The sequence below is a fragment of the Emys orbicularis genome, chromosome 1 (genome assembly GCF_028017835.1).
Source record: "Emys orbicularis isolate rEmyOrb1 chromosome 1, rEmyOrb1.hap1, whole genome shotgun sequence".
Taxonomy (NCBI): Eukaryota; Metazoa; Chordata; order Testudines; family Emydidae; genus Emys; species Emys orbicularis.
This window is the reverse complement of record NC_088683.1, coordinates 213,725,182-213,747,853: the sequence shown is the minus strand read 5'-3', so window position 1 is coordinate 213,747,853 and position 22,672 is coordinate 213,725,182. Positions and strand designations below refer to the sequence as shown.

At 42.5% G+C, this 22,672-nt stretch overlaps 1 protein-coding gene across 1 annotated transcript in view; it reads left to right on the top strand.

The window, feature by feature from the left end:
- The window catches only part of USP9X (ubiquitin specific peptidase 9 X-linked), a 219,439-nt gene that overhangs the window by 115,159 nt on the left and 81,608 nt on the right, over positions 1 to 22,672 (top strand). The window contains exons 19-24 of the mRNA XM_065423841.1: positions 6,695 to 6,935; positions 7,629 to 7,778; positions 7,893 to 8,013; positions 8,496 to 8,626; positions 8,930 to 9,208; positions 17,779 to 17,904. Coding sequence (XP_065279913.1) covers positions 6,695 to 6,935; positions 7,629 to 7,778; positions 7,893 to 8,013; positions 8,496 to 8,626; positions 8,930 to 9,208; positions 17,779 to 17,904 — 1,048 coding nt within the window. The remainder of the gene's footprint in view (positions 1 to 6,694; positions 6,936 to 7,628; positions 7,779 to 7,892; positions 8,014 to 8,495; positions 8,627 to 8,929; positions 9,209 to 17,778; positions 17,905 to 22,672) is intronic.

Sequence of the window (22,672 nt, the reverse complement as noted above, 5' to 3'; positions counted from 1 at the left end):
ATATTTTTACTGTATTTTCTTTTTTTTCAAAAATATTCAATTTTTGTATTGAAGAAAAAGGTATTCTTGTTATAAGTGCTGGCCCCTTTGTGTATTCCACACATGATAAGCATGCTCACCATATGCTTGAGTCCAGAGATTTTAATAAGCAGTGTGCATTGGCCTGCATATGCACAGTAGATCTCCTCATGCTCCCGAACGAGGGTATGAGAAGCAGTGTGAGTTGATGCCCTCTCACTTGCTTCTTACAGTCACATGGTCTGAGTCAGAATCCAGTGTCCCCTTGTTTCAGCCTTTCAGAAAACGTGTAAATAAGATTGTAAATAGTTCTTTAGCTTAGTTCAGTTAGTCTTAGTGTAGTTAGTATAGTTTGTTTCCCCGGGCTGGGGACTATGCCCAGACTCCTGGGCTTCAAACACTGCATCTCCTGCCCTAGACCCTTCTCCCTCAGCGATGAACACCAATGCTACCTCTGCTGTCTGGGTGAGACCCTTATTTCGGCAGTATTTGTTGCTCATTTCCACCAAGAACTTGCAAAGGTTGTGAGCTTTGCCTGAGAAAACACTTAATGGAGAAGGCTATGAAGCCTCTCTCCTATCTGGGCCAGGAAGACACGCACCCTATACATTGGCCTCACCAAACAAGCAGTGCCCGCCCTTCTGAGCAAGAGCAGAGCCGTGGGTGTCTCCGCCCAAAGAGTCTTCCACGAGGGCTTCCCATGAGAATAAGGGGCATTTTCATGGGGGTCAAAGACTGTCCATAAGAGAGAGACTCCTTCCCCGAGCCCATTGAAGTGTGTAGGAAGAAGGATCTTTGACCTCGGTCCTGGAAGGTCCTAGGGCGGAACCCGTTGCAAATTCTGCACTTCTCCTTCTGGTGGCTCTCCCCGAGGCACCGCTGACAGGAATCGTGCGGGTCGCTCTTAGGCATAAACATTTCACAGTCCTCACAGAGCTTGAACCCTGGGGACTATTAACTAGCTAAAACTAGAAGCTATAAACACGAAGAGTGGACACTGCCCAAACACGCTTGCAAAGCAAGAGCAACAGTTTGTTCCAGCTAGCCGTCACCGGTGGTAAGAAGGAACTGTGGGGGTGGGGGTTTGGCAGGGCCCTATATTGGGTGCCATGAAGGGGCAACTCCAGGGGGCACCCAGGCCGGCCCTACGGACGTTGCTAAGGGGGAAATCTTCCAGCTGGCGTGCACGTGGCGCGCACACACCTGATTGGAATTGACATGAACAACACATCTCGAAGAACAACAGTTACGAGAAGGTGAGTAACCGCTTTTTCTGTCAGTGATTCTAGCACTGAGGCACAATGGCCGTTATCCACCGATCCTGTCTACAAGTGCAGCTCCAGACTCTGTGATACCGACATGCCCACCCAATGGGGACTAGAAATAGGGATGCACCATACTATCGGTGTCAACCATCAGAACTCCCCATACGCCAGGGTGCACAGAGACGTATACAGCACTGGAGGATATATTTCTCTACTACCTGCAGTCTCCTCTGGACCAGTGCTCCTGAGGGACGTTACCACACCAGAAGACGATATTACTTTGGCATCCCAGGAACCATCCCACTTACAACCATCAGGCAGGCTTGCCCTGGTGCTGATGGCTCTGTCATTACAGCAGGAGCAGTTTTTGGATTCGAACAAATCTAATGAACCAGTCCCGCCTTCACAGTGAGAACCAAACCCAGACAGGCGATGCAGAACTTATGGTCGCTACCTGTATGAACATGACCTCCCTAGGGACCGATGGTTCCACATGCTATGGGCCCCCCTTCAAACTGTTGGCTCCTCTTTCTGGCCCTGTTGGGGACCATGGGATCTCTGTATGGATGTCTGGGACCCACACAGGAGTCTTTCCACTCCTTTCCTTTGCGCCAACAACCGGTTCCGTTGGTGCATAAGGAGGAAGAAGATTTTGAACCAGAAGCACAGATGATGACACGAATCTCCTCCTCTTCCCCAGATGAGGCAGTCTCTCTTCTTTTTCCTCATCCCCACCTAACTACCATAGGCAATACCAGCACTTACTTTGAAGAATGGCTAGTGTTGTCCAGATATCTCTGGAGGAAATCCAAGACCCACATCACCAACTGCTGGACATTCTGCATCCAGTTAACAAGGTCTTAATGGAATTGGCAAGATAGGTGTGGGTGCATAGAACACTGGGGTGTGCCAGACCAAAGAGGGCTCAGAAGTGTTGTTTTGTTCCGGCAAAGGGAGCTGAATTCCTGTTCTCCCACCTTGCTCCCAACTTCCTGGTAGTACATTCCATAGCAGCCTATAACATGTCTGAATACTGAAGGACCACCCCATTAGAAAATGGTTCCAAGAGATTGGACTTCCTGGAGAGAGAGGTCTTCTCTGTGGGCTTGCAATTTCGCATTGCCAATTACCATGACCACCCCATTTCCAGTCTGTGTTTAGGACCTATTTTTGACATTTTAGTCAAGACCCGCTCACCACCTCTGATGCCACCTGCCTCTCCTGTCACCTTTTGAGGCCATCTCATTCTGTTTGCCCACAACTGAGAGTTAATTGTGATTGATGGTTGGGTCTTGGAGATTATCCATCAGGGATAGTCCATAGAGTTCATCTCCTTCCCTTCCCCATTACCCTTCATGGACCACTCTCATGAGGCAATTCTTCAACAGGAAGCGGTGTCCCTGTTACACCGAGGGGGAATAGATCCTTCGTATCAAGGAAGAGGGTTTTATTTTCTTGTCCCCAAAAAAGACTGAGGATGGAGACCCATTCGGGATCTTTAGCAACTCCCCATCTTCATTCAGAAGATGAAATTCAGGATGGTCATGTTGGCTTCAATAATCCCCTCTCTTCAAGAAGGAATGTGGTTTGTGGCTCTCTATGTGAAGGATGCATATTTTCATATAGACGTTCATACACACACACACACACACACCCATAGGAGGGTCCTATGGTTTATCACAGGCCAAGTGTACTTCCAGTTCCAGGTCCTCATCTTTGGAGTAGCAACAGCACCCAGAGAGTTTACAGAAGAGTTCTCTGTGGTGGTGGCCCAGATGAGAAGTCAGGGCCGCACAGTTTTTCCATTTCTCAACAGCTAGTTCCTTGTAGTTCGCTCTTGACAGGAGGTCAGGCTGGCTATTCAATACCTCATTCAAAGCCTCACAGCCCTGAGGGTTTGCATGAACAGAGAGAAGTGTATTTTATCCCCCCGCCCCCGAGGACAAATTTATCTGGGCAGTGTTGGGCTCTGTTTACATAAGAGCCTTCCCCCCTGCAGAAAGGTTTCAGATGATGCACGACCTAATTTCTTTGATTTCCTGCAGAACAAGGACTACGGTGTGGATGTGCCTATTGCTGCTAGGTCATATTGCAACGTGTACTTATGTATCATCCTTTGCCAGGCTTCATCTATGTTGCCTGCAGGCCTAGCTCAGTTCAGTCTACTTTCCCAAGAAAGACTGCATCAACTCCAGGATGACTGTTCCCACTCGCTCCTAGTGCCACTATTATAACAGATGTAGTCCCTTCTGGTTTGGAGCCTTCTGGCCACACTGCACAAGTCATGTGGACCAGGCAGGAGGCCAGACTACATATCAACATCCTGGAGCAGCGGGCAGTTCACCTTGTGTGCAAGGCCTTCCTTCCGCTCATTCACTCCCTCCACATCCAAGTAGTGTTGGACAATATCACCACCATGGTCTACATAAACAGACAAGGAGAAGTGAGATCTCTCTCACTTTGTCTGGAGGTAGTCAGGCTTTGGAGCTTGTGCATCAGGCACATCACCACCATCCAGGCAGCATATTTCACTGGTATCCACAACTCCTTAGCAGGCAACTTTACCCCAGGCATTTCCCAGCAGGCCACAAGTGGGAAGTCTGTGACTCTGTTTTGACGGACATCTTCATGCTTTGGGGCACATCTCTATGGGACCTTTCTGCGTAACAAACAAACAAACAAGAAACTACCCCTATATTATTCCAGAGGAGCCATAGGTCATGATTCCCAAGGTGACGTGCTTCTACTGTCGTGGACGAGTGGTTTCGGATATGCCTTTCCTCCCATTCCCCTGTTTCCACAAGTGCTGAGAAAGATACGTTATGACAGGGCCAACATCATTCTCCTACTGCTCTACTGGCCCAAACAGTTTTGGTTCCCAGAGCTTGTCAGTGTCTACAATCAGGATGCACCCCTTCACAGAATTCCTGATGCAGGACAAGGGAAGGGTCAGATACCCCAGCTAGGGTTGTCTCCACCTCACAGCCTCGTGTTTGGGTGGGTGTCAGAGGCAGATCACTCTTATTTGGCTGCAGTCCAGGCTATACTTACCCAGAGTTAGGAAAGAATAGAGCAGATCCTGTTAGCTGGCTAAATGGAAACACTTGTCAACCTGGGTGCAGCACAATCAGTCTCTCCCAGTCCCTTTAAGCTTCGTCCTGATAGTTCTTGTCTCTTTTTTTAAATAAAAGTCTGGTCTCTCAATCAGCTCATTACAGATCCACCTAGCAGCCATTAGTAGCTTCTTCCCCCCAATAGACAGCCTGTCTTTACTCAACCAGCTACGACATGGTTCATGAAGGGCTTCATTAATGCCTCTCCGACAGTCACTAAACCCACATCGCTAAAGGGTCTGAACCTCGTGCTGTCAAAGCCTATTAGACCTCCATTTGAACCCTTAGTGACATGTTCCATGTCCTGTCTGTCTATGGAAGTGGCATTTCTAGTGGTCATGACTTCGGCCAGGAAGGTCAGCAAACTGGGAGCACACACACACACACACGCACACACCCCCTTTCCCCTCCCATTATGATATTTCACCGGGACAAAGTGTCCCTTTGCCTTCACCCTAAATTTCGCCCCAAGGTCGTTTCCAGTGTATTCACGTACCTGTCCTTTTTGTGAAATGCCACACTTCTCCTGAAGAGAAGAGACTTCACTCCCTCAACATCAGGAGTGCACTTTTTACCTGTAAAGAAACAAGTCCATCAGAAAGTCTCCAAGACGGTTTGTTGAGATAACAGAGAGATCCTGTGGTCAGGGTCCTCTTAAAGAATTGCTAAGTGTGTTTATGGCTGAATTATCAAATGCTACAGATTAGCTCGCATTCCACCTTCTGTCACTGTAACGGCCCATTCCACAAGAGTGCAGGCTGGCACGGTAGCATCCTTGCAGGAGGTCCCAATGCACGACATGCAGAGCAGCCATCTAGAGCTCCATAGACTCATTTACTAGACATTATGCGCTAGTCTAAGGGCTTGTCTACACTTACATTTTTATAGCACTTTAACCTGCTGGCTCAAGGGCGTGAAAAATCGCCCCCCTGAGCGCAGCAAGTCTGAGCGCTTTAAAGCTCTAGTGTAAACAGGAGCTAATCCCCTCGTGGAGGTGGATGACCAGGAGCGCTGGGAGAGCTCTCTCGCAACCACACTTGCACTTCAAAGCGCTGCCGCGGGAGCGTTCCCACTCTGCCCCCAGCTCTGGCCCAAGCCCCAGCTCCGCTTGGGCCCTGGGCATCACACTCCCCAGCTTCCAACTGCAGTCCCGCTCCCTGCCCTGACTGCAGCGCCAGCCCCGGCTCTTGACTGCAGCGCCAGCCATGGCTTCCGACCACGATTTCTGGTGGGGGTGCGGACAGGTTCCCTTGTGGGTAAGGCTTGGGGAGTGATGGAAAAAGTTTGAGGACCACTGGTCTAGATAATATTTAGTCCTGCCTTGAGTGCAGGGGACTGGACTAGAAGACCTCTCGAGGTCCCTTCCACTTCTATGATCAGCCATTTTCCATGTCCACTTTGATATTATTTTAGACATTTGTGCTTGGGTAAATGGTTTTCTCAAATCCTAGTTTTTCTAGTTCTATCATATATTTAGTAGCCTTGTGTTGGTGAATTCAATCTGTTGCTGTTGAAATAATTATCCCAAGGAGAGCAAAGTAGGATGGACGACTAACTACTAACCATTCCAGATTTTCTTAAATAATTAACAAATTAGGCAAGAAATTCTGAGAAAGAAGTAAAGGATAAATTGAGGTTCCTAAAGATTACTCACTATGAAAATCCCTCTTAATTATCTAGTGGGAATGTTCTGAGTTTACTAAATCTTTTTTTTTCTATTCACCATTGCTGCCAAGAAATTTTAAAACCTCATGACCTTGCCATATGTTTGAACTGCTACTACAGTAGTGGGAGCAAAAGTTAATTAATATACTAATAGCATTTAGTAATTACAACAAGGAATTAAACAAGGCAAATTCATGTTGACTTTTATGCTGCAGAAACAATAAAATATAAGTGCTAAACTTGATAGAATAAGCTAGTAGGACTGAAATTTTATTTCCAAGATGTGAACAGAGAATTGCAAATAGTGAAGAGAGAACCAAAATTTGAACTATGTAATTACTTTAGGTTTACTTGAAATTCTGTGTTCAGAACACAAGTGTAGAACTGATTGTCCAGTAAGTTTGTGGGTGTGCACTTTTCACTCTGACTTGTAGCTGTACAAATATTCAATTTACATGCAACAATGCATGCGCAAAATAGTCGTATGCTTGCACATTCCAACAGACTTACAGAAAATCATTCTGTAATAGTTGCAGTACAAATGACTGCATGAAAAATAACCAGTTTTGTTGTACTTGATTTATGCCCGCAACAATGACTTTAGTTAGCATGTGCTCTCCATTTGTTTTGCAGAGCTTTTCGTGGTAAGCATATCACACTGGTGGTTCGTTTTCCAAACCAAGGTCGGCAGGTAGAAGACTTGGATATTTGGTCTCACACAAATGACACAATTGGTTCTGTACGGCGTTGTATTCTGAATCGTATTAAAGCCAACAGTGCACATACAAAAGTAGAACTGTTTATTGGTGGTGAGCTGGTAGATCCTGCAGATGATAGGAAGTTAATTGGACAATTAAATCTTAAAGATAAAACGGTGAGTGCTATTACTTTAGTCAATTAGTTAATATTACTCCACTTCTATAATTATTGGGGGGGGAAATGAGAGCAGGAATATCATTATTAGAAATGTAGAGTCAAGTAATATCTTTAATTGGACCAACTTCTGTTGTTAAGAGAGACAAGTTTTCGAGCTTCCACAGAGCTCTTCTTCAGATCTAGGAAAAGTACTCAAGAATTAAGACTTATTACAATTATAATTATTCTTGTAAGCCATAATGTAATTATGGATTATTACAACAATCTATAACCCACTGTTCCCCCAAAGCCCCCCAGCTTCTCGCACACCAATGACTGGAGAGGTATTAATGGGCCACTTCACCTTGAGTGGTTCCTTGAAATGTGTTGCTACTTATGCTAAACAATGTGTTCCACGTTGTATTTTTAGCTGTGAGAGTCTTGAGTACATTTCCAAGACCTGAAAAATAGCTCTGTGTAAGCTTGAAAGCTTGTCTCTCTCACCAACAGAAGACACAGAAGATATTGTCTCTCTAATATCCTGGGACAAACACTATTACTGCAATACTGCATACTTTATTTGAAATGATCCATTCTAACTTAATGAAATATTGTATTAGTAGCTCATTTAGTGTAAGAAGTTCTAAAGTTTATAGTTTTCATATCTAATACTTAGTAAAATATATTAATCTTCTACAAATTTATTTTTTAGCTAATTACAGCCAAGCTTACGCAAATAAGTTCCAATATGCCTTCAAGCCCTGATAGTTCTTCCGACTCTTCAACTGGTTCTCCGGGCAACCATGGCAATCACTACAGTGATGGTCCAAACCCAGAAGTTGAAAGCTGTTTGCCTGGAGTGGTAAGTATATGTATTGGTCCAAAAATCTTATGAAGTTAAAAAATGACACGTAAATATTAGCACAAATTGTTTCAGTTGCTGAAATAGCATGACAAGTTTTTATTTTTGTTTTAGATCATGTCACTGCATCCTAGATACATCTCGTTTCTTTGGCAAGTTGCAGACTTAGGCAGCAGCCTAAATATGCCACCTCTTAGAGATGGAGCACGTGTCCTTATGAAACTTATGCCACCAGGTCAGAATATAATTTTAATCTCTTTATATCTTGAGGTTATGTCTCACCCGTTTTCTGGAAATGGAATCCTTCCTGAAATCCTTCCTCCTACTAATTTAGAGTATGGTAGTCGTGAGATTATATTCATTTATTTCCTGTATTGCTATATCTTGTCCATAATATAAAGTTAAATATTTTAAAAAGCGTTTTTTAGATGTCAATGCCTGTTTCTTTGAAAATGGGGAAAAATGTTAAAATTGAAACTATTTTGCAACACTTACTACTGTATAGGAGGAGTTTCTAAGTGCTGTCGGTAATAAATATAACACTGTACCTCTGAAGACTCTGAATTTGTATGTCAGTTACAATTCCTGCATCTTTTCTTATCTGCTGTCCTTTGAAGTTTCTCAAGTTGATGGGTATTAATTATTAATTGTAGATTTCAGTGACTTGTTTTTAGGTAACTATGGCAGTAATGTTTAGAGGTTGTGTTTTTATTGCAGATAACACTACAGTAGAGAAACTAAGAGCTATTTGCTTAGACCATGCAAAACTTGGTGAAAGCAGCCTTAGTCCATCCCTTGACTCTCTTTTCTTTGGCCCTTCTGCCTCACAAGTGCTATATCTAACAGAGGTTTGTAATGTTTTTCTTTTAAAAATAAATTAAAAATAAAAACCCAAACTTTTATAGTTTAAAACTCTTTTTGGCATTAAGGTTACATTTTCTATGGTGGAGTTGAAGAACAGGATCAAATTCTGGTGTAAAACTAAAAAGATTCAAAATGTCTGTCAAAGCAGCAAAGTGTGGGAGGCGTGCATGGGGGAAAATATCATGTATAAAATGTACTTCTGTGTACTTACATTTTTTAGTGTGTGCGTGTTTAGAAAAAGTGTACCGTGTGTGTGTTTGCTAACGTGTTTTATTTCCTTCTTGCAGGTAGTCTATGCCTTGTTAATGCCTGCCAGTGCACCTCTGGGAGAAGATGCCAGTGACTTCCAATATAACTTCTTAAAAAGTGGAGGTTTGCCTCTTGTATTGAGCATGTTGACTAGAAATAATTTCCTGCCAAATGCAGATATGGAAACTCGAAGGGGAGCCTACCTTAATGCTCTAAAAATAGCCAAATTGTTGCTAACAGCAATTGGCTTTGGCCATGTTCGAGCTGTGGCAGAAGCTTGTCAGCCAGTTGTAGAGGGCACAAGTCCAATCTCACCGGTAATGTACTTTGACTTTTTTTTAAACCCCCCCCCCCCCCGCGCCCAAAGTCTTATAGAAATACTAATATGCAGTAATTTACATTCAGATCTACAAAGCTGCCTTCCTATAATAATACCACTTTTACTTATCTTTCTGTCTTGGATGATATTTCAACTGTATGATTCATAAAGAACTCATAATACTCATTTTTAAATGTCTGAGATAGTAAAAGGTTCTGCCTCACCAATTCCTAGCACCTCCATTGTTGCAAGTTCAGTTCCTTTCTGACTCTGGAAAGTAACAGAATTCCTGCAAGAACAGCACTTCCAATACTGTTCCAGCTTGTCTCAGTAGGTATTTGCTGCTGTGATCCTTCATTTATGTGTATTTGAGTTCAAATGACTCTCCGCATGAATTCCACTCTTAGTGCATATGCATCCTTTGCATGCAAGATCAGATTCTTCTGGCAAGATGTGCCCGATGGGGCTGTGCCTGCACCCTGATGTCCTTCATGCACCTAGGGTAACCAGATAGGAACTGTGAAAAAACAGGACCGGGGTGGGGGGGTAATAGACGCCTACATAAGAAAAAGTCCCCAAAAATAGGACTGTCTCTTTAAAAATGGGACATCTGGTCACCCTACATGCACTCTACCTGAGGGCATAAAGGGCACGGTGGGCTTACCACCCCTCAGTTCCTTCTTACCACCCTGACATCAGGATTGAACCCCAGTCTCTGCTTATGCTGCACATTTTGATGTCTTGTTAAGCTGGTTAATAGTAGTTATATATATATATATATATATATGGGGATATGTCTGGAACAAGGATCCTTGCCTCTATGGCTGGGATTATATGATTGGGTTGCCTGCAGTAGCAGGAGATAAGGCTCAGTGATCCTGGAGGTCCCTTCCAGTCCTCCCGTTAGGTTGGTGGAGGAACCCACTTCACGTGTGAAGTACCTTTTGCTGCATCGCTGCCTACTAAGACATTGGTGATGCGCTGCATGATGGGGCGCTCATCTTTGCCACTTTCAAACCCAAGGGCATTGGGTCACCCCAGGAAGCTCAACTTCACATTTTGTCTTGAAGCTCAGAGCCATACATCTTCATGCACAGCATTTCTACTCTTGTTATCCAAGTGATAATGGACAACACCACAGCCATGCACTATGTCAAGATCGGGAGGAGCATAATCATCTCTGTTCTGCAAAAAAGCGATCTGTGTCTGGGGTGGAGCATTTGTCATCAAATCATACCATCTTCCAGTGGTTCTGCATCTTCCAGGCTTGCAAAATGCCCTGGCAAATTTAGACAGCAGATAATTCTCAGACACGAGTGGACTGTAAGGGTATGTCTACACAGCATTTTGGACTGAGCAGGAGAGAGTCTCCCAGCCCAAGTCAACAGACTTGAGTCAGTGGGGGTGACACTGGTGCTCTAAAATTAGCTGTATAAACAGTGCTTTGAAGTTACAGTTTGGACTGAAGCTTGGGCTTTGAGACCTAGGTTCATCCTCTGAGCATGGTAGCCACAGCTTAGCCCAGACAATTCTGGTACTTGGATCTGGTGAACCTATCAACTCATCCTTCAATCACGCTACCTGTTCTACCTGATATGGTTTTGCAAACAGAGGTCATATCTTATTCGGAGCCAGCATCATTACATCTGAATTTGTCACTGGTGTCACCACTGCTGGAATGCTGTATCTGGTTCTGGTGTCCACAGTTCAAGAAGGATGTTAATTTGGAGAGTGTTCAGAAAAGATCAATGAGAATGGAGAACAAATACACCTCTACCCCTATATAACGCGACCCGATATAACACAAATTCAGATATAACGCAGTAAAGCAGCGCTCCCGGGGGGCGGATCAAAGCAAGTTCGGTATAACACGGTTTCACCTATAACGCTGTAAGATTTTTTTTTTGGCTCCCGAGGACAGCGTTATATTGGGGTAGAGGTGTATTTGATGATGCGTTTTTCAGTCTAGCAGACAAAGGTATAACAGGATCCACTGGCTGGAAGTTGAAACTAAACAAATTTAGACTGGAAATAAGGTGCCAATTTTTAACAGTGACAGTTATTTACCATTGGACCAACTTACTAAGGGTTGTGGTGGATTCTCTACCACTGACAATTTTTGAATCAAGATTAGATGTTTTTCTAAAATAAATATATGCTGTAGTTCAAACAGGAAGTATTTTGGGGCAGTTCTATGTCCTGTGTTATACAGGAGTTCAGGCTAGATGAATACAATGGTTCCTTTTGACCTTATAATCTATGAATGCAGGAGCATAATGTTTTAAGACCGAGTTACTCTCAGGACTCCTTCCAAATTCTTATTTTTAAGAATTTTGTGTGAACCAGTTTATTCATATCCCAGTTTTTCTCCAAGCCTCACTCCCCCACAGGGGAAGCTAAAGGTCACACAGTTGATGTAGTTAGGGCCCTGTTTTCTTACATTTACAGGACAAAACCCTTCAGGAACATACCTAAACTTTATGGCCTTTGCAGAGAGATGTGTGTCAGGCAGTATCCTCTCTGAACTTATCTTAGTCTTCAACTGTATAAGGACATGTTTTTAGGTTAGATCTATCTAGTTGTAGTAGAGCTCAGGCAGCCTTTGCTGCTTGTTTGAAGAATTTTCCTATTTCTGAAATCTGTAGGGCAGCTATGTGGAGCTTGATCAACACCTTTACAAGACACGTTCTTTGACCGTGGCTTCCTGATAGGATGCCTGCTTTGGTGTGATTGTCTTGACGTCATTGTTTAAGTAGGACTCTTATTTCCAATCTCCAAGCAAATTTATATCTGCTTGTTGTGCACTGCAACGGGGTAGATTAGGTCCAGAGGTCCCCTGCTGGAAGCCACGCGGCTGTGCCTGCCCCTGCCCCAGAAAAGAGCAGAGGAGAAGTTCTCTAGGTGGCCTATAGTGGTTGCAGAGAAGCAACCAGGAGGGCTGCTGGAGCAGACAATGAGGGACCAGAAGGGCCCTATAAAAGGGAGCAGCAGAGGCAGAATAGTCAGTTGCTGCCCGGATCTCGAAGAGGGAGGACTGGGTTCCTGGCTGGCTGGAAGAGCAGCAGGACCTTGGATGACAGGTCAGTGCAGGCAGGCTGATCCCAGGGGACTGAGCCCAGAACTTAGTTAGACCAGGCAAGGGTACTGTGGTGGGCCCTCCTAATTTGGTTGAAGATGAGCCCAGGCAAGGGCTGCCAAAAGGACACCAACTGAAGGTACTAAGATGGGTCCCTGTTGGTTTGTTAAAGAAGGCAGTGCCTCTGGGGAGGAATCCTTGGTGCTACGGCCCCATACCAGGACCGTGAGAAAGAACTAGAGACTGTATTCCTCAGAAGAGGGGGGGACAGTGTGTGAGACTCGACCGGAGGGCTGAGTTGCTGAAGACTTGTCGAATAGCCATCAGCCGGGGGACGCTTGCAAGAGGCGGGTGCCACCTGTTGTAAGAACTGAAAGAAAAGCAGGCTCACATCTGACCAGTAAGGGAGTGCCTTTGAGAGGTGGGTGCTGCCCCAAGGAAAAAACCTGAGTGATTGCAGGCACATATCAGCCAGAGACGAGCGCTCATGAGAGGCGGATGCTGATGCTGTTACTTTACCGACACTTACATGCACCAACAGTGTAATCCAAATGGACAATTACTTTAAGAAAGAATGTTTACAGTAACTTCTTCAAAATGCGTTGTCCACATGGATTCTATGACCCATCCTCCTTCCCTGCTTCTATGTAGTCTTACTCCTCTGGGATTTAGTGTTGGTAAAGGAACAGAGGTGGTTGGCCCACTCTTCCCTTTATGATGTTAGGTGTAGGTACTGCCCCAACAGATGCTGCTGGCGAGAAAAATCTGATCTCCCATTCCTGGGGCGCATGCACACCAAAAGTGAAATCCATGTGGTTTCAAAGAACCACAATTATTGTAAGGTAAGTAATCATAAGAACATAAGAAAGGCCATACTGGGTCAGACCAAAGATCTATCTAGCCCAGTATCTGTCTACCGACAGTGGCCAATGCCAGGTGCCCCAGAGGGAGTGAACCTAACAGGCAATGATCAAGTGATCTCTCTCCTGCCATCCATCTCCATCCTCTGACGAACAGAGGCTAGGGACACCATTCTTACCCATCCTGGCTAATAGCCATTTATGGACTTAGCCACCATGAATTTATCCAGTCCCCTTTTAAACATTGTTATAGTCCTAGCCTTCACAACCTCCTCAGGTAAGGAGTTCCACAAGTTGACTGTGCGCTGCGTGAAGAAGAACTTCCTTTTATTTGTTTTAAACCTGCTGCCTATTAATTTCATTTGGTGACCCCTAGTTCTTGTATTATGGGAATAAGTAAATAACTTTTCCTTATCCACTTTCTCAACATCACTCATGATTTTATATACCTCTATCATGTCCCCCCTTAGTCTTCTCTTTTCCAAACTGAAGAGTCCTAGCCTCTTTAATCTTTCCTCATATGGGACCCTCTCTAAACCCTTAATCATTTTAGTTGCTCTTTTCTGAACCTTTTCTAGTGCTAGAATATCTTTTTTGAGGTGAGGAGACCACATCTGTACACAGTATTCGAGATGTGGGCGTACCATGGATTTATATAAGGGCAATAATATATTCTCAGTCTTATTCTCTATCCCCTTTTTAATGATTCCTAACATCCTGTTTGCTTTTTTGACCGCCTCTGCACACTTCGTGGACATCTTTAGAGAACTATCCACGATGACGCCAAGATCTTTTTCCTGACTCGTTGTAGCTAAATTAGCCCCCATCATGTTGTATATATAGTTGGGGTTATTTTTTCTAATGTGCATTACTTTACATTTATCCACATTAAATTTCATTTGCCATTTTGCTGCCCAATCACTTAGTTTTGTGAGATCTTTTTGAAGTTCTTCACAATCTGCTTTGGTCTTTCTTTCCCCTTAGTCTTTGAAGTTCTTTTTAAAGTAAATCATGTGTTTTTCATGCATTCACTGGGGATACTTTAAGTAACGTATTGGAAACATGGGTTTTTGTTTTTTTGTTTTTTTGGGCTTGGGCAATATCTTTATCAGGCTCTTTACTTTTGGCGTTTAACACTGTTTGGGGCGTGAGGGGACTTCAGTCCTTTGGCACTGTGCCATTTGTCTTTGGGTCTCTGGCACATCTGTACTGCTTTAGTGCAGAGCACCCTACACATTTTGAAGCTTCAGCTTGCCAACACACAGTATCAATAGTGTTTCAAGGCTCTGTCTCTTGATATGGAACAGTTCTTTGGAGGAATTTTTTAATGTTTCTCTTTGCTTGACTCTGCCAGCTATTCTTTGTGGGAGTTTGAGGGGAGTCTTCCCTATACTTGTCTGGGACAAACAACTCATTAGTTTTTAAATGTATGAAGTATGATCATACTATGTCTGACAGATAACCATAATCTGTGTCTGGGAGAAGAGAGGCTCTCTGTGCTAAGATGTCATTCAGATTAAGAAAGAAGTATCTGAACTCTTTTCTGGCCTCCATTAGAGGCTGTAAGTATTTCAAATCTTTCAACCTCAAAGTATAAAACATCAGCGTCCCCACATCGGGCGCTGAGTTTGTGTGGTACTGTTTGCTTAGGTACAGGTCTGGAGATGGATAGCTGTAACAGCACCACTTCCTTACTTACTCTGAAGCTGCTTCCTCTTGATCCTTCTGAGGGCGTATCATTGTGTCATCTTGGTTCGATGATACTTCACTTAACAAAGAGTCATCATACCCTTCAGAACACTGTGTTCTTCGAGGAGTGTCCCTGTGGGTGCTCCATTTTAGGTGTCTTGGTTCCCTGCGCTGTAATAGGAGATTTGTGGTAGCAGTGCCTGGTTGGGTAGTGCACGCGCTGTCACCGTCTCTCACCGCTCCACGCAGTTACACAGCACTGCGTGACCAATCGTCCCTCAGTTCCTTCTCTGCCGCCTTTGGCTTCAATTGGAATGATCAGCATCGCCCTCTCTTAGCTTTGTAAAGGCTAATCTTATCTATAGTTTATAGTTGGTAGTATAAGCAGTAGTTCGATATTTCCCCTTTATAGTTATTTTATTTTACTTCAGACAAATTTTTCCCTTTATCTACCCTTATTCTCCTCAGTAGGCGGAGAAGTTAGACTCCTGTAGGTTTATTTTCCTCCTTTTGTTTTGTTTTTTGTTTTGTGGCAAACTTTCTCCTGCATGCCCAGATCATTGGGCTTCAAATGCTATCTAACTTGCGAACTGTCAATTCCGGTCTCTGACGGACATGCACAGTGTGTCCACTGTCTCGGCAAAACTCACATTGCTCAAAAGTGTCCACATTGCTAGAACCTCACAGCCAGAGCAAGAAAAACTAGGGATCTCCAACTTAAACTCCTTATGATGGAGAAATCCCTCAGACCGACTTGAGACCCTGAGTCCAGGATGCCTCCAGGCCAATGGTCGCCATCCGCAGCCTCTGACAGAGGTCCTGCCCCTGCAGAGCCTATGAAAGAGCCCTTACTGAAGACGGCTACCGAAAAGCGGTGCCAGACTTTTCCGCACCGTGAATCGCCCAAGAAAAAGTGATCCTCGACCACAAAATGTACCTCAGTACCGACAGCACCGAGCATGTCCGACCATGAGGCACCAGGATCTTCTGGTACCGAGAGTTCCCAGAAAGTGAAAGACCATATGCAGGCTCGCTCGAATGGAGGCTTACAAAGCAAAGTGAAACCCTTCACCTCGGTACCCATTGAGCTGAAAAGAACCGCTGCACCAAGCGGTGCAATGGTGCCACCTGCAGTACCTATGCCGCACAGCTCAAAACCCTCAGCACTGGTGGCTACAACTCTTACTCCCATGCTGCCAGCGATGCTGACCTCTGTACCGAAGCTGACGGCTCCGCAACTATTCCTGAGACATGCAGACCTGCTAGTCTCCTCAACGCCAGACTCTTGGCTGATCAGAAACACCACATTGGAAGGGATCCAAGGATCAGTCCATGCCACTTATAGTGTGTAGTAGTCAATATCTTCATGTTCCAGCACACGATCCAGGATGCTGTAAATGTAGTGGAAAGGGTTTGCCAGAGCCAGCAGGGACCATAAAATAGAGGGAGTCTCATGACCACAGCAGTTTTCCTTGTACCATACCAGAACTTAGTGGTCATAAGGTAGTCTCCAGTGCAGTTTTCTCTGTCTCTTTCTACAGGAGGTTTGCAAAACAGTCACAATGTGTTTTCTCCATGTATTTTACAAATCATTGTTAGATTTAGTATCAAGAGAAGAATCCAGGTTTTCTGTGTTACTTTTCCTACCTCCATGTGAGGGGTGCCCAGACTTACCTTTTATAATTTTGTGTTTGGGATGCCCACCTTTTGAATACTTTTGCCTTAATTTTCACTATTGATGTAATTGGGTTTCTTCTGGAGAGTTCTCTGTCTAGATAAAACTTCCTCTCCTCTCCCCTCCCCCCAAATTTTCTTATTCATGTTTACGTATGTTATTGTTCACTATAGACATTGCTTCTAGGTGCTGCTGTTTTTATAACATTTTTCTTTTAGAAATACCACTCAAGTTTTCCAACCTTAGCAGAAATCTAGAAGAGAAAATTATGTGCTTGTAATGCTTGTTCCTTGATTGTCTGACTAGATTCTCACTTTTGCACCAACCACCCCTCAAAAGTTGAGAAGCTACATCTGTTTGTTTTTTTTACCATTCTGTGGAATGTTTATTTCTGTTTTTTGACTGTTAAATTCTTATGCAGAAACAAACTTACTTTGGGGCATTGGAGAGTGTACACTACATCCTGTCAACTGGAATGTGTTTGTGAAGAACGTCTACTAAAACCTAAGAGGATCAAAAACTTCTGAGGAAGTTTTTCCTAAGTCACATGTTAAAAGCATGGACCCAGGAATTGGAAAACAGTAAAGAGAATTCAGAGAACTACTAAAGACAATTCTCTTGTACTTCTGACTCCAGTTTTACATCAGTTTTAATAATGTCCAAACAGTGAATTTATATTTTTAAAAGAAAATTAATTAAGGTGTACTTTTCTGGGCACTTTCTGGGGAGCAACATCTAGCTTGAAGAATGACACCATTAAGGGCACCAGCTATTTACAGTCCATTGACATCCCATAAACCTGTTCCTTTCCTGTCTCAAAAGATGGGGGTTGGATGTCCCCCTAACTGTCCATTTAAAATTTTATTCAAATGTCAAAAAAAAAGAATTAAAAGTAGTTTCAGGTATTCTATACCTACTTATGATTCTCCCTACCAGTATGTTTATAGTTTTACAGTTATATTTTCCCATTTTTGTAATGTTTTAAGAAGCTATTTAGACTTTATCCAAAACTTGTGTGTGGAATACCAGTTTTAACAGCAAAATATCAAATACATGAATGTGTGTATACTGAAATGTTGGTTAGTATTTGAAATAACAAAAATGAGTGGGTTTTTTTGCATGTATATGTTATTTAAATAGAAATGTATCTTCTTCTTCCACTTGTCTCCTCTCCCCACACCTACCAGATAATTTCTAGTTTCATACTTTAGGGTTTTCTGTACTTTTTTTTTTTTTTTCATGTAAATAATGAAAATAACTTATTCCAGATAAACCAGGCTACCCATGACCAGGCAGTGGTGCTGCAAGCTGCCCTACAGAACATTCCCAATCCAACTTCAGAGTGCATGCTACGAAATGTAGCAATACGTCTTGCCCAGCAAATATCTGATGAGGTTAGTATATTCTTTCCTGTAAAACCGAAGTTTTCTGTACTAGATTTTCCTTTTATTTCATCATATTTCTTAGATTTCCTTTCATATAGGAAAATGATAGGTTTCCTTAAATTCAAAATACATTTTAGGATATTTTGCATACTTTTTATTTTTTTAACACTTAAAGTAATAATTCATTTAATGCTTTTACAAAATTATTTACATGTTTTTCATGTGTTTACTTGGGAAAACCAATATGTATAATGGAGTTCAGAGAGTATTAGCTAAGTGAATTATGTAAGGTTCTGCACGTCTATATTAATGGGTTCTGATACTGTGAGACCAGAACTCAGTTGGTATGGTGTTATTGCAGATTTTAGAAGTAAACTTAGCATCATTTTTCTTGAGGTAATCGATATATTTGAAGAATAACGAGAGATTTTTAACAAGAAAATATTGTTACTAATATTGTAGTCTTTTTTACTCTTATGTTTGTCTTTGGTAATATGCTTTTTTAGAGAGTAATAGGAAAAATGGAGAGAGAGAGGTTAAATATTTTATTATAGGTGACCTGAAATGCCTTTTAATACAAAAAATTCAAGTGTTGAGGTCTCAAATTATTAACAGAAATAAATATATACACCTCTACCCCAATATAACACGACCTGATATAACATGAATTTGGATATAACGCGGTGAAGCAGTGCTTTGGGTGGGGGCGGGGCTGCGCACTCCGGCGGATCAAAGTAAGTTTGATATAACACGGTTTCACCTATAAGGCGGTAAGTTTTTTTGGCTCCCGAGCACAGCGTTATATCAGGGTAGAGGTGTGTGTGTTTTAACTACACATAATTGACAATTGGATCGCCTGGGTGGAGGAAAAATGAACAGCTTTGCTCACAAATGGATCATCCATCTAAATGGTGTGACTTACCCAACATTGCATGAAATTAATAAGGGTGAGATAATACCTTAACAAGAGCACTGTGTAAGCTGGAAAGCTTGTCTCTGTCACCAACAGAAGATGGTCTAGTAAAAGATGGTATCTCACCCATCTTGTCAAAGTTATTAGATTTGGAATTTTTAGTAATCTGTTTAATACATTGTGGCCTGTCAAGGGTGGCCAAAGGAAAAATTACAACTTCCTTTCAAGATGATTGGTGCTGCATCAGCTTCCAAAGTCAAAGCAATGCTGACTTGGACTTCAGGACCTGTATAGGAAATAATCTCCTCATACCACCTCAGAACATTGCTGAGATATCCAAAAGTGTAGAGACCCTCCATGACCATTTTAACCATATGAAATGTACAGCGTCTGCCACAAGCAAAAAAAGACACCGGCTTGAGAAAAAAGGTTGATGGAACTGGACACCAAAACAGGTTCCCTAGTTTTCATCATTGCTACCATTCATGGAGCTGCATCAGTCGTGAATTTTGTATATGAAGTTGCCAGTGTAGAGACACTGCTTTAGTCATAGCTTTTTCCACAGAAGAAATAGGTCATGGAGGGAGGGAGGGCAGGATGTGAATTGTGATTTTTACATGCTCTGTGTGAATGAAGTTTTAAAAAAAAATATTAAAAGAACACTAGCAAGACAGATCAAAGGAACGAGACTCAGATTACACAGCATCAGTGCTAAAATATCGTCTATATATTTGCAAAAATGAAGAAAACTGCTGAAGAGCTAAATCTGAAGTATAATTTGGTTTATCCTGCAAGATTTTTCTTGTATATTTTGATGGCCAATGATTAGTTTTTCCTCAGCAGATTTTTTTGTTTTGTTTTGTTGTTGTTTTTATTTAATTTTGAGAAATTTGATGCAGCCTGTGAGGGAAGAATAGAGTAAGAGTTGAAGGGCATTGAAAAATCTACATATTTTTTAATCATCATACTTCAAGTTTTTAAAGTAACTTTTCTCCAGACTAAATTAACAAGCCTATTTTTGTTTTCTTAATGTGTGAAAGTTCTCATTGCAATGCTTCTGATGCAAGGTGAATCTGTTGGTGGAGAGACTGGTGAAGAGCCTACTTTCTGTTCTAGCTATTCCCATTTCCATAGCTGTAGTGTAGGTTCATCTAGGATTAAAAGCTCATGATGGAACCAATTTATTTATGAAGCTTTTTATGTTCTCAGTGTTTAATAAATCTGAGTATTGGAAGATTTACGTTAACAGAAAAAAAGGTGACTAGATATCTGCCTCCTCAAAGGATTTTGGAAGTTTTCCCCTGTCAGAGGGACGTATGCTTCCTGAACAATGTTACCTTGAATATGAACTCCTGAAATTTTGATGAAAGCTTGTTGCAAACTGGGAGAAGTTACGATTGTGGTATTTAAATTTTTTGTAATGTTTTAGGTGTTTGTACTACCAAATATTTGATATATATGAATCCATATACACCTCTACCCCGATATAACGCAACCCGATATAACACGGTAAAGCAGCGCTCCGGGGGGCGGGGCTGTGCACTCCGGTGGATCAAAGCAAGTTCGATATAATGCGGTTTCACCTATAATGCGGTAAGATTTTTTGGCTCCCGAGGACAGCGTTATATCGAGGTAGAGGTGTAGTTCTTTATTTAAAACAGTTACTAAAAGTAAAGCCACAGAAAACTTGTAGCTTATCTTTACGAAATATGTATTTATAGGAATTAATTTGAAATACACATTCTGTTAACTACTTGGGATCTTGCAGATGGTTTTATGTATTAACAGTTTTCCCCTCTAGCCTTGGATTTTACTGTTCCAAACAGCCCTATTGGAATTATTTTGTTTTTATAGCTCCCATCAACAAAATATAATATAAGGGCTCCCAAAGGTACTGTGTAACTCAACTAATCATAGAGTTGGCTTTAGTATGAGAATTACTGTTTTGTTGTTTAAAGTGCTATAAAAATTAGAAACTTGACTGTCATATTTCATGCTTACATCACAGTAGAGAGAAACGGCTTATTACACCATAGCTGAAATGCATGACTTTTCCTTAGAACTGTAGTTGGATTTTATCCTTATCTGCTTATTATTGTAAAATATATAAATTGGGTGGGGAGAGTCAGATTTTGGACCTACAAACCTTGACATTGTCACTTTAAGACTGACTTTTTTCAGTTACTTAAAATACAAAATTGCAAGAATTCTGACTTTCATGTTTGAGAGTATAATAATTTGCTTTCTTCCTCTTCATTATATAAAGTGATTACAGTTAATGTTAAATGGAATACTTTTTTTCGTATCTAAAAAGAGGAGTCAGAGACCAGGATTTTAAAAAATGTCTCTCAAGTTAGGCAGCTTTGGAACTTCTGCGCTCTCAACACCTTGGAAAGCCAGGCCGCTTACTTAGATGCCAGCGTCTGGACCTGCAAGCCTATCTTGAGGCGTAGGGTTTTGTTAAGTTTTTTTTTTTTTTTTTTTAAGGTTGGCCTATATAATTTGCTATGAATATTCTCAAATACCATATCCTCCAGATTAAAAAAAATATATTAGGTGTTCTTATAAGGAGATTATGGCATATAAAACCAAGTTTACATTCATGACATAAATGTGGTCAAGGGGAGGAGGAAGGAGATGCAGTACTCCTCAAAACTAAAACTTGGTCCTTAACTTGTACCTTTTGCTAATTTTCCTTCCTGAAGGAGAATTTTAAGGACGTGTGTTTGTGTATGAGGATGAGGTTTGGGGGGGAGGGGAGGCAGGAAAGATGTAATTTCACTCTGATTGCATATTTTAAATGAATCACACCTTTATAAAGCATGTTGGAAAACGAACAACTCTTTTGCAGCAATTAGTCACTGATACAAACATGATGCTATAGTTTCAAAAATTTAGTACAGTAATCCTCACTTAACGTTGTAGTTATGTTCCTGAAAAATGCGACTTTATGCGAAATGATGTTAAGCGAATCCAATTTTCCCATAAGAATTAATGTTAATTGGGAGAAAGGGGGGGTTTCCAGGGAAATTTTTTTCACCAGACAAGAGACATTATATACATATACAGTACAAGTTTTAAACAGTTTTAAACAAACAGTTTTTAATATTGTACACAGCACTGAATGATTGTGAAGCTTGGTTGAGGTCCTGGAGTAAAAAGGTGGAATATTTCCCAGGGAATGCCTTGCTGCTAAATGATGAACTAGCACTTGGCTGAGCCCTTAAGGGTTAATATGCAGTTGTTAATGTAGCCTCACACTCTACAAGGCAGCATGAACTGAGGCAAGAGGGAGGAAACACAATAGAAGGAGGGCAGTAGCTGCAAAAACTGAACATGATGATGAGCCCACGCTATCCAGCTGGAGCGCACCACTCCCTCCTCCTGACAGCACATGCATGACTGCACAGGTGCTGACTTTCCAAAGTGCTGGGTGGTGCATGCATGAGTGAGAGAGAGACGTGCATTGCCCCCTTTAAGTACGCTGACCCCAGTTCAAGTACGTTGCCCTTTTAAGCAGATCAGACAGGAAGCAACAGCTTCCAGCAAGCTCCCTCCTTTCTGTCCCTGAGCCCTGTCCCCCTCCTCTGCTTTGTGGAGAGGAGGTACAGAGCGGGGGAGGGAGCAGGAGCAGGTGGACATCCTGATACTAGCACCCCTCTCCCCCAGCAAGCAGGAAGCTCCAGGGAGCAGCTCCAAGGCTGAGGGCAGGGCAGGAGCAGCACGGCAGTGGGGGGAGAGACCTCTGAACTGCTGCTGGGCAGCTGCTGAGCCACATACCTTACAGGGAATTTAGGGGAGCTGATGGGAGCGGGGGCTGCTGGCCCCCCTGGTTCTAATCCCCACAAGGAGGGGCTGCTCTTC